Source organism: Hordeum vulgare, chromosome 1H, assembly GCF_904849725.1.
Source record: "Hordeum vulgare subsp. vulgare chromosome 1H, MorexV3_pseudomolecules_assembly, whole genome shotgun sequence".
Classification (NCBI taxonomy): Eukaryota; Viridiplantae; Streptophyta; class Magnoliopsida; order Poales; family Poaceae; genus Hordeum; species Hordeum vulgare.
The window spans coordinates 505,863,224-505,873,759 of NC_058518.1; the positions used below are offsets into that span (position 1 = coordinate 505,863,224).

The 10,536-nt window shown below is 53.4% G+C and overlaps 2 protein-coding genes across 2 annotated transcripts; one reads left to right on the forward strand and one right to left on the reverse strand.

Moving 5' to 3' along the window:
- The first annotated feature begins 694 nt into the window (after positions 1-694).
- On the forward strand, positions 695-5,002 carry LOC123451220 (protein CHUP1, chloroplastic-like). The gene is made up of 6 exons (XM_045128233.1): positions 695-2,168; positions 3,046-3,177; positions 3,267-3,448; positions 3,558-3,669; positions 4,548-4,682; positions 4,759-5,002. Exons 1-6 carry the CDS (start codon positions 978-980, stop codon positions 4,885-4,887), a joined length of 1,881 nt encoding a protein of 626 aa, XP_044984168.1. The 5' UTR covers positions 695-977; the 3' UTR covers positions 4,888-5,002.
- Positions 5,003-5,061: 59 nt separating this feature from the next.
- On the reverse strand, positions 5,062-8,873 carry LOC123451234. The gene is made up of 2 exons (XM_045128237.1): positions 8,433-8,873; positions 5,062-6,052 (listed from the first exon to the last, which is right to left on the reverse strand). The coding sequence occupies exons 1-2, from the start codon at positions 8,705-8,707 to the stop codon at positions 5,179-5,181; spliced, it is 1,149 nt and encodes a 382-aa protein (XP_044984172.1). The 5' UTR covers positions 8,708-8,873; the 3' UTR covers positions 5,062-5,178.
- Between the last annotated feature and the right edge of the window lie 1,663 nt (positions 8,874-10,536).

Consider the following 10,536-nt stretch of genomic DNA (forward strand, 5'->3'; position numbering starts at 1 on the left):
AAACACCGGCAAGCTCCCAAAAGACGCTAGTTTACGTTTTTGGGGGCCGTATGGCGAGATGCTGTAACCATGCTACAACTATTACGTCCTGCGTTCTGCAAAGATTTCTGAACATTCATCAAGCGTTGAATGTGGTTTGGAGCACACGCACACACGTCGTATTAATTAAATAGCCGGGAGACTCTGGATGTCGTCGTCTTGTAGAGGATCATCAATGAAGCGGCAACAGGCCATAGCAAAACGGACATCCTCCGCTCCAGTGCCAGGCCCGGGTCAAATCCATTTCAAACCCGAGCCTCTTGCTTGCTTCAGAGAGTGGAGTCGAGTCACTCCGTCGGCCACACTCACCAAACGCAACAGCAAAAAAGCTAGGCAGTAAAGCAGCAACTCACCACCTTTTTCTCTAGACACCGATCATCTCATATATTAGAGTAATCTAGTAATCCAATGTAGCTCAAAGAGTAATCTACCCCCTTCCTCTGTTTCTAAATATGTCTGTAATCTTTAACGATTTAAAAAAAATTGTATTTAAGAACGGAGGAAGTACATCCCGAAGATGTACGGGATAATGCAAAGGGAAGGAGGTCAAGATAGTTCCAGATTCAGATCGTGCGAGCAAAGCAGATGCATCCTACGCTCCAACGTTCACATTCCGCCACCTCACCTCATTCCCCGACCAGCTCGAGTATTTTACCGCTGGGACTGGCCGGCCACCTCACCTCATCACTCCCCAACGCTCGGCCACGCCCAAGACCGGACACCTCCTCCGCGCTCATCAGACCAACCAGAGACCGTTCCTCGGACGCCGCGCCCACCTCCCTCTTCCTCCTCGAGCTCAACACCTCACCTCGCCGCTCAGCTGCTAACCACACGACTCGCACGGCCACGGAGTGAAGCGAGCGAGCTGCGCTGCGCGAGGAGCATGTCCGTGGCGCAATCCTAGCTGCCCATTTCGTATTCTTCCACGGCCGGCAGCAATGGTGGCCGGCAGAGTCAAGGCGGCCATGGGCTTCCAGCGCAGCCCGGCCACGCCCAAGACCTCCTCCACAACCTCCTCCCGCAAGGCACCGACGCCGGCGCCGTCGCAGAACACCGCCCCTGCACCCGCGGCGGCGGCGCGGCCGCAGACGCCGACGCCGGGGCGGCGGCCAGCGGGCCAGTGCTCGCCCGCGCCGCCCAGCTCGGGGGGCAAGGGCGGCTCCTTCGCGCGCTCCTTCGGGGTCTACTTCCCGCGTTCCTCCGCGCAGGTCCAGCCGGCGCGCGCGGCCACGGCGCCCGACGCCGCCGAGCTCGCACGCCTCGTCGAGGAGCTGCAGGAGCGCGAGTCCCGCCTCCGCACCGAGCTGCTCGAGCACAAGATCCTCAAGGAGACCGTCGTCATCGTGCCGTTCCTCGAGACTGAGCTCGCCGCCAAGAGCAGCGAGCTCGGCCGGTGCAGGGATGCCATGTCACGGCTCCAGGCCGAGAACGCCCGGCTGCGCGCTGAGCTTGACGCCGCCTTGGCGAATGTCTCCAGTAAAGAGCAGAGGATTGCCGAGATGGAGGGGCGGATGGCGGAGATGGCGAGGCGGCAGCGAGGCGGCCGCGCCGACGATTGCTCGTCGTCGGACGGCTCCATGACGGGAGGGGGCGACACAGCGGCTAAGCCAGCGAGCAAGCCCGTTCGTCCTCCTCCACCACCGCCTCCACCCCCGCCGCCAATGCCGACACACGCCAAGCCCAAGTCATACTTCTCCGGCTCGTCCCGCGCCTCGCCGGCCAACTCCTCCTCGTCCGGCTCGTCGACGCTGTCCTGCTCCTCCGACACGGCGGCATCCACTGGCCGCAAGCCGGAGCTCTCAAAACTCCCCCCGATACCCCCGCCACCGCCGCCGCCCCCGCCGTCAATGCCAACGCGAGCAACCCGGAGCGCGAGCTCATCCCCGTCAACCTCAAGCGGCGCCGCGCCGGCTCCTCCTCCGCCACCACCCCCGCCGCCCCCTTCAGGCCCGTGCGTGCGGCGCGTCCCGGAGGTGGTGGAGTTCTACCATTCGCTGATGCGGCGGGACTCCAAGAGGGACTGCGGCGGCGGCGCGTGCCCCGAGTCCGGCAGCACGGGCGGCTCCGGCGCCGCGAACGCCCGCGACATGATCGGCGAGATCGAGAACCGCTCCTCCCACCTCATCGCGGTAAGTCCAGCCAAAACAACCCCACATTTCCCTCCCGTTTAACTTCGTTTCGTAACACAAAATCATCGTTGCGTTAGACAAAATCCGAAACCCGAAAAATCTGAAATCTTTCCCGAAAGCCGACGCTGCCAACTGCTAGTTGGATGGATCAAATCAACGGCCGATAGTGAACAAGAACGCGGCACCAGAAAGCGCTCGTCTTTTGGTGCGCAAACTGTGCACGCTCACAGGCACACACCAACATACATACAGATACAGATAAATGCAGGTGAAAGAGAGAAAGAAACAGGCGAGCTTTCTCCCCCGTGTTCATCTTTCTCGAGCTCCTCACGCACGCGTTTCCTTCTCTCTTTCTCTTGGATTTTTGTGATTTACCAGCGCGTGCTGCCAGAGGAATTATTCAATAAGATGAGACAATTTCGGTTGGGAACAAAAAAGAAGAGGAAAAAACAATGGCAGCAGCATTGGCGCAGCGCAGGCATGGCAAAGGATCCAAAGTTGCTCTTGTCGGACTGGCTCGTAGGCCCCACGGAGCACGCTGACCAGAGAGACTTTCTTCTTTTTTCAAAAATTATTACCGGTAGTGGTGTGGCACTGCCAACTGCTGGAGCGGTCAGCAGCGGCGCAGTCTCGTGGACCTGTCTGTCTACTAGCCGTTGGAGCGAGGTGGTTGTGACGCTTTGACCGTTGCTTTGCGCCATTTCCTCTTGAGAGCCGCGCGAGGAGAATTTGAATTGAAATCAAACCAGCTACTAGCCTAAAAGTTCTTGATCGTGCTTTTTTAGACTATCACTCTTGATCATGCTTGGTTTGATTTGATTGATCGGGGAAATGGTTGATTAAGCCTGACGAACTATTTGGTGTGTGGGGGTTGCAGATCAGGTCGGACGTGGAGAGGCAGGGCGACTTCATCCGGTTCCTCATCAAGGAGGTGGAGGGCGCCGCCTTCGCCGACATCGACGACGTCGTCACCTTCGTCAAGTGGCTCGACGTCGAGCTCTCCCGCCTAGTATGTTCTACTCAAGCTCGTTGGCAGCACATATCTGCTTGTTGTGAAGGACTGGGACACTGGGTGACTGATGCATTTTTGAATTCCAGGTGGACGAACGGGCGGTGCTCAAGCACTTTGACTGGCCGGAGCAGAAGGCTGACGCGCTCCGGGAGGCGGCGTTCGGCTACCGCGACCTCAAGAAGGTTGAGGCCGAGGCGGCGTCATTCTGCGACGATCCACGGCAGCCCTGCGCTTCTGCTCTCAAGAAGATGCAGGCCCTCTTTGAGAAGTAAGTTGTTTCACTTCCTGTACTTTCATGCATCTTCTACCTATGAGCAACTGACCAGATTCGGCTCTCTGCTTGCTCCTTATGTCTCATCATTCATGGTTGTTGGCAGGTTGGAGCATGGAGTGTACAGCCTGTCCCGTGTGCGCGACGGCGCCATGAACCGCTACCGAGGGTACCAGATCCCATGGGAGTGGATGCAGGACACTGGAATTGTCAGTCAGGTAAATTCAGTTCTCTAGTAGCACATGAAACACACAGACCAATCATTTGAACAAGCATAATTCCTTGTTAGAACCTAGCCCCAGTATAGAATTAGGCACTAGGTAGGAAGGCACAAAGATGGACCAATCATTTGAATACTATTAGCTATATGGCACATGGTCTTGGCACCAAGAAGCCTGCTGATTTCGGCGTATTGAGAATGCTATGGCTTGTGTCGGTGTTCGAATGTAGTGAATTTGTTTTTGTTTCTTGCAGGAACTAGTGGCAAATAACAGTACTCCCTTCTGAAACTAAGACGCAAATCCGAATGCACTGATCGTATTGGTGCTAGATTTTTCTTCTACTTTATTTACAACCGTCAGAGGAAACTAAACATAATGTGATCAAATGGCATCAAGCCATCTAACTATTGGTCCTAGATACTACATAGTTCTTTATGTAGCAGATGGATTTTTAGTAGGATCGACATTTTGAGTTGATCCTGACTATGTGCAAGTGTATCCAATATCTGTTCATTTGTCACTGCTCTGCTACTAGGCTAATATTCTCATTCATAAACTTTCTGAAAAATGTCCTTTGCGTACCTGCTACATGTGCGTTGTTTCCATTGCGATTCTGCTCTTAAACTAGGCAATGATCCTGGTTGTAACTTTGGGGTAGAAAAATGTTTATTTTTCCTAGTTAGCTCACAACTTTGGGGTGGAAAAATGTTTATTTTCCTAGATAGCTCACAACTGGTCTTTAAATTAACCGAATAAAGAGCTATCCAAACTGAGCTTGAGCCTATATCTGTTGATAATCTGCTACTGACAGTCGCCACTAGTTTCTCTGAAAAAAATGGCATTCCAGTGACAAGTTGATTGTCTTGATGCTGCAGATCAAAATCCAGTCAGTGAAGTTGGCAAGGAAGTATCTGAGAAGGGTTTCCTCCGAGCTCGAGGCCACACAAGGCGGCCCCGACGAAGAAGAGCTCATGCTCCAGGGAGTCCGGTTCGCCTTCAGAGTACACCAGGTACGCCCCATTTTTCTCATGCACTCACTCTATCCCCATGGTTGTGCAAGGTATTCAACCATGTCGTTTCACGCAGTTCGCTGGCGGGTTCGACGGCGACACGATGCGGGCCTTCCAGGAGATCAAGGAGAAGGCGAACGCGCTCCAGTCGCAGCGTGATCAGCAGCACCTGCAACAGCAAAGCCTCACCGCTGGCAGGAGCTGAGAACCGGGAGGCGATGTAAAATTTATACCATTCGTCGCCATGGGAAAGCTCATATGTTTCCTGTAACGAAAACACTTCACTCAATTTATCACCAACGAACAGTTCTTTGCTCTCACTGAAGTTTTCCATAGACCCTGTGTTTGAATACAAAACAAACATCGGGGAAAGGCGAAATGGCACAGGTCACATAGATGATATATATCTATCTGAATTTACACAGTAAGTTGAAAATCATTCAGATTTGACAGAGTACAAAGAAAGAGGGGAAAAATGAGCACTTTTGCATATTGTTCAGCAAGGCAAGCTCTTGGAGCTGGAGCTGGCCACTAGCTGCTTAGCGTTGGTCATGTCCACGGACGCCGTGGCTCGCCGCATGATGGACCTCATGTTCATGTCCAGGCTCTGCTTCACTATCCTGTCCACGGCGCTCCGGCAAGCCTTCGTCCCGTCAGCACCGCCGCCCTTGCCATTGCACGGCCGTGAGGGCACGGCTTCCATGCGCGGGCCGGAGTGTGCCCTGATCCTGTCTTGCCCGTCGTCCTTGAACCATTGCAGGATCTTGGCCGCCCTGCTCCGCGCGAGGGGGCTCCCGAGCAGCGACACCTCGAGGAGCGCCTGCACGGCGCCGAGCTGGCGCATCCGCCACCGCAGCGCACGGCCGCCGCCGCCGCCGTGCGCGAGCGCCATGACCAGGTACGTCGCGTGCTCCTGGCACCCCGCGCCCTCGTGCCGCGCCATGGCCTCCACCAGCGCCCTGGGCGCCTCCTCGTCCTCCGCCATCTCCCGCCTCCCCGCCGCGCTCGCCGCCGCGACGTCGGCCAGGACGCCCAGCGCTGCCTCCGCTATCGTCTCGGTATGCTCCAGTAGGGACGGCAGCAGGAGCGCGCGCACGGCACCGCTGGTGACCACGGCCCGAACGTGCTCTAGCTTGGCGGAGAGGTTGCGGAGCGCGGCCAGGCACGCCAGCCTCGTGTCGTCCGGCACGTCGGTGGCGGTGAGCGTGGCGACGAGGAACGGGAGAAGGTCGGCGGAGGAGAGCGGGAAGTCGGTGTTGGCCAGCGAGGAGACGGAGAGGAGGAGCAGCGCGAGGTCCTGGCTTGTTGACAGGTCCATGAGCTTCGGCAGCTTCTTGAGCAGGCCGGCCTTCACGATGTGCACCTTGTTTCTGAAAACCGAAAATTAACAGTAGCATGATTCTTCAGAGGATCAGCCATGCCACAATCACACAACACAAGTATTTAAAAAGATATTAACATTAGTAGCATCTACCGAGCATAAGATCTCTTATTTGCATAACTAAACTGCATGCATAGATTCATGCGGTCTTCGTGCACGCCTAGTGTATGTGATTCACTTATTCGTTAGGCAGGCGAGGTGGCGCCATGGTTTTGAATTTCTGTTTCAGAAATATTTCAATTTAAGCGATTCCGTCTTGCATTTGGGGTCAAAGGACAGAACCAGTGATTTGAAATTCATTTGAATTCTTATGCACAGCTGAAACTCTAAAATATTCTGACTGAAGGTAAAAATTTCCGCATCTTAGAGCATCTCCAACAGCCGCGTTTCGCGCCGCGCTCAAAAAATGTATTTACAGCGCGCGCGCCGGCTGGTTTAGCGCAGGGATAGGCGCTGGCTCCAACAGCCGCGCTATAATGCAGCGCGCGCGCCGCTCCAGCAGTGCCCAAAAATACAGCGTGCGCAGCAGGGCACAAACCACATATACATTCCAAAAAATAGGAGAAAAACGATCAAACAAACAAAATAAATCAACAATAAATCCTCCTTCTTCTTCCCCGTGCGTAGAGCCTCCTCTCTGCGCTTAGCCTCGCCGTCGTTGCCCGAGTGTTCTGTCGCGCTAGATGCAGCAGCTTCAGAGTGGAGCAGAGCAGTAGCTGCAGTAGAGCAACGCAGCAGCAGTTGCGGCTAGGGGCCGCACAGCAGTTCAGTAGCCGCAGCCGCGCCCGATGCGTGCATGTACGTGGGCGTGCCTGTGCGCCGGTGAGCCACGTCGAAGCCGGCGTTGGATCTCGCCGGGCACGGAAGTTCAGTCCGTTGCGCCGCCGACATGGTCCACCTCCCGTCGCGTTAGCCATGGGAATGGATTCCCAAGCATCCCGCTTCCCCCGCTAGTAGTTGCTCGCCGCCGTTGTCGCCTCCCCGCTCGCCAGCGTACATACCTTCTCCTCTGCAGGTTCGGCTGGAGATAGAAGAAGGCATGTGGCCTTGGCATATGAGCAGCGGGCGCGGGCGGCGACGGCGGCGCTGGGTTACGGCCGGGGAAGCGCCGAATGGTGGCGGCGGCGCGGTCGTGAGAGTGCAGAGTGAGCGCAGGAGAGTGCAGAGAGCAGGAGCGAGCGCGGGAGCCGGCGCAGCAAATAATGGGCGCGGGATTGCGTTTCGGCCAGCGCGCTGAATAGGAAATGGCGCGCGCGCCGTTTTTGCGCGCCTGCTGGAGCAGCCGCCGCGTTGCGCGCGCGCTAAAAACCGCCTTTTTTACGGCGCGGCGTTTGTATAGCGCGTCTGTTGGAGATGCTCTTATAAAACTATTGAATCTCGGTGAATTTCCTGGACGTCTAGTCGAAAATAAAATAAGGAAAACCTTGACTATCACTGTCGTGTCGTGTCGTGCACTTTGAGTCTCGCAACTCAACCGAAGCACGATGATCAGTTGTGTTTGTGTGGGCGTGGATGATGTAGTGATGTAGTAGGAGTAGATGCAAAACTGAGTGCAGTGTTTCCATCATAACATCCACTTCCTCTGGCCTGTGCTTGAAATATCTTATCCAAACAGAGCACGTGGTTACCATTAGTTAGGTAGGATTTGTGTCGATGGAGTTTGGAGAAAATGGAAAATGAATACAACTAGTTTATGTTTAGATGGCACAGTTTGGTAAGTAGCATCACGGGTCAAACTGCTGCCAAACATTGCACGTCTGGCCTGCCTAATCCTCCAACCAACAACTAAAATGAATGAATTATTGTATGCAGAGTCATATAGAGTGCTGACATTTGCTCTCAAAGTCAGCATATGATTCTCTGATATCGCAACTAATCCAACACTAGCTACTGTACAAGAAGAAGAGCCAAAAGGTTGGCACGGGCTCCTCGCCTAATGACAATGATAACATGCATGTGCAAAGTCCTATTTACTCTGTATGTAAATACTTATAGACTGGTTTTCTGCAACTACAAATATTTAGGTAGAGGGAGTACTTAAGAAAATGCTGTGCATGTCGAGGAATTCTTGTGGACGACGACTAATTGTGCATGGCGACACTGACTGGAGGCATCTGATTTGTCAAGGCCGGGTTAGTGCTCTCCGTGGAATTATACGACATCACAGAAGGAAAAAAAGAAGATCACATGTGAAAAAACTGTGTTCATGTCAGGGAGCACGCAAGGACGATCATGGCACACTGCTCGACCGGTTGATTTCTTGCTACTTCAACGGACGATTCGCACAGGGAAGATCATGGGGCAGGGGATCGATCGTAGCATGGCGAGAACTCGGAGCAGCAGCGAGCTAGTAGGAGGCAGTGACCGACCTGTGGGTTCCTCTCGCGAGCTCGAGCAGCGCCTGCGCGGCGGCCGTCCGCGCGCCGGCGCCGGCACCTCCATCCGCGAGCATGGACACGAGCGGCAGCACGACGCCGAGCTCCGGGAGCGCGCGTTTGATGCGCTCGTTCGACCGCGCCAGCCTCCCGACCTCCGTGGCCGCCTCCGCCCTCTCGTCCTCCGTCGCCGCGCCGAGGCTCAGCCGGCGCACCGCCCTCCTCATCGCCGCTCCGTCGCCGTCGCCCGACGGCGCCACCTCCCCCATCGTCCACGTCCACGCGAGGTGCACCAGAGTTCTTGAGGGTACGTGTTTTCTGTAGGGGTGAAGAAGACACAAGAAAATGCGTTGGGTTGGGCTCGCGTGGTTTCGGCCGACGTGTAGAGCAGCGCAGAGCACCTGGGTGTGGGTGGAAAGGGTTTGGGTATGCACGGTAGCACGAAAAGGCTGGTTGATTATAAGCGGGGGGGTTAACAACGTCTATGGTTGGACTTAGCAATTATGATCCTTTGTACGTCCACGAGAGCGTCCTGACCGGACGTGTCTGTTTTAAGTTTTTATTTTTTATTCATGGAATCGTATTTCTTATATTTTTTATATGGCTAGTCACTTGCACGTGGTTGATAAAAAAATAAAATTTGAAAAGATGGTCTGGGCTCGTGTCCTACATGACGGACTGACTACACATATCCGATCACATTAGCGAGCCTTCATATCATCCTCACATTTGAGCTGGATATGAAGGGAGTTGGTCGGTTCGAAAGTTTGAGACGGTATAAAAGGTCCAGTTGAATCGCGTTTTTTAAACTAATCATTGACTGGATGGTATGTTTGAACGATTGAGACGATAGGTATAAGGGATTCGGTTGGAGATGCTCTAACCGGACCCCAATTAAGTAGTGGTTGGCTGACTGAAAGGCGGCGTTTAACCATGTGTTACCTGAACATAGGCACAACAAGTACAACCAAAATGGTAGCACTGCGTCTGCTTCCTCTGTTTTCGGCTCCAAACTTGTGTACGTGTGGCATTCATAACGTGGCCGAACTCGATCACCCCCAGCGTACTAGGCCAGCTGTTTCCGTTACGGAAGAAATCAAGTTCAACCCAAATGCAACCACCGTACAGTGGACACTCCTATGGTCCTATCTATCTTGTTCTCAATTTGATGATGACCAGAGACTCGGAGAGCCTCGCCGGGGTGGTTAACTATCCTTCAATGCACTTCAAGATTGATCCTACCAGCTGATAAACGAAGGCATAAAAAAAGCTCGATCGAGAAATCATCGACGTGACGGCGTGACTCTATGTGCGTACGTGGAGCAAGAGCAACACGATTTTATAGTGCACGTCAACTTCTCAGCGACGTCAGACACGTACCCCGATCTGGCTTGACGATGCATGCGTGCATGTGGCCACTGATTTGAGAAAGAAAACGCAAGTGCTGCCGCATCGTGGCAAGGTTGGGCGGCTCGGTCGGTGGAGCATTAACCCAGCTAGCGAGCGTACGTGAGCCCAACTTGATTAGTGGAGTGCTCGGACTAAGCTTCCGTATCCTATAATCTTTATTTTTAGTTACCATGCGTAGTGTGCTTTGTGGGCATGCGTTGGACCTTACCAATGGATAACCATACGGCCGGGGCACGTGCATGCATAATTTTTTACTCCTCCCATGATATAAAAACGTTTCTTATACTAATGTAGTTTTAAAAACCATTTTTATATTATGAAACTGAAAAAGTATTCCCTCCGTTTTGAAATAAATGACTCAATTTTATACTAAAGTTAATACAAAGTTGAATCATTTTGAAGTCACTTATTTTTAGACAGAAGGAGTAGTAATTAATCGTTTTTTCATATTTTAAATACTCATTTTAATTAAACCCGTGTCACTATTTATATCTTAAAAATTTTAGGCGCTCCGACTGGTTAGGCCCATTTACTAGTGCTGTTTCTTTTTGACGGGGACCACATTTACTAATGCTGAATTGGCATGCCACATAGATGGTTATATCTGGCGAGCCGATTTTCTATTCGTCAAGGCAGCTACCAGAATAACTTCACTGGACTGGTCGATAGTGGGCGATGCCACAAACAT

Coding starts and splice junctions, on each gene's coding strand:
- LOC123451220 (XM_045128233.1), top strand. CDS start 978: ATGGTGGCCGGCAGAGTCAAGGCGGCCATGGGCTTCCAGCGCAGCCCG. Junction 2,169..3,045: donor GCTCCTCCCACCTCATCGCG/GTAAGTCCAGCC, acceptor TGGGGGTTGCAG/ATCAGGTCGGACGTGGAGAG. Junction 4,683..4,758: donor TCGCCTTCAGAGTACACCAG/GTACGCCCCATT, acceptor CGTTTCACGCAG/TTCGCTGGCGGGTTCGACGG.
- LOC123451234 (XM_045128237.1), bottom strand. CDS start 8,707: ATGGGGGAGGTGGCGCCGTCGGGCGACGGCGACGGAGCGGCGATGAGG. Junction 6,053..8,432: donor CTCGCGAGAGGAACCCACAG/GTCGGTCACTGC, acceptor TTCGGTTTTCAG/AAACAAGGTGCACATCGTGA.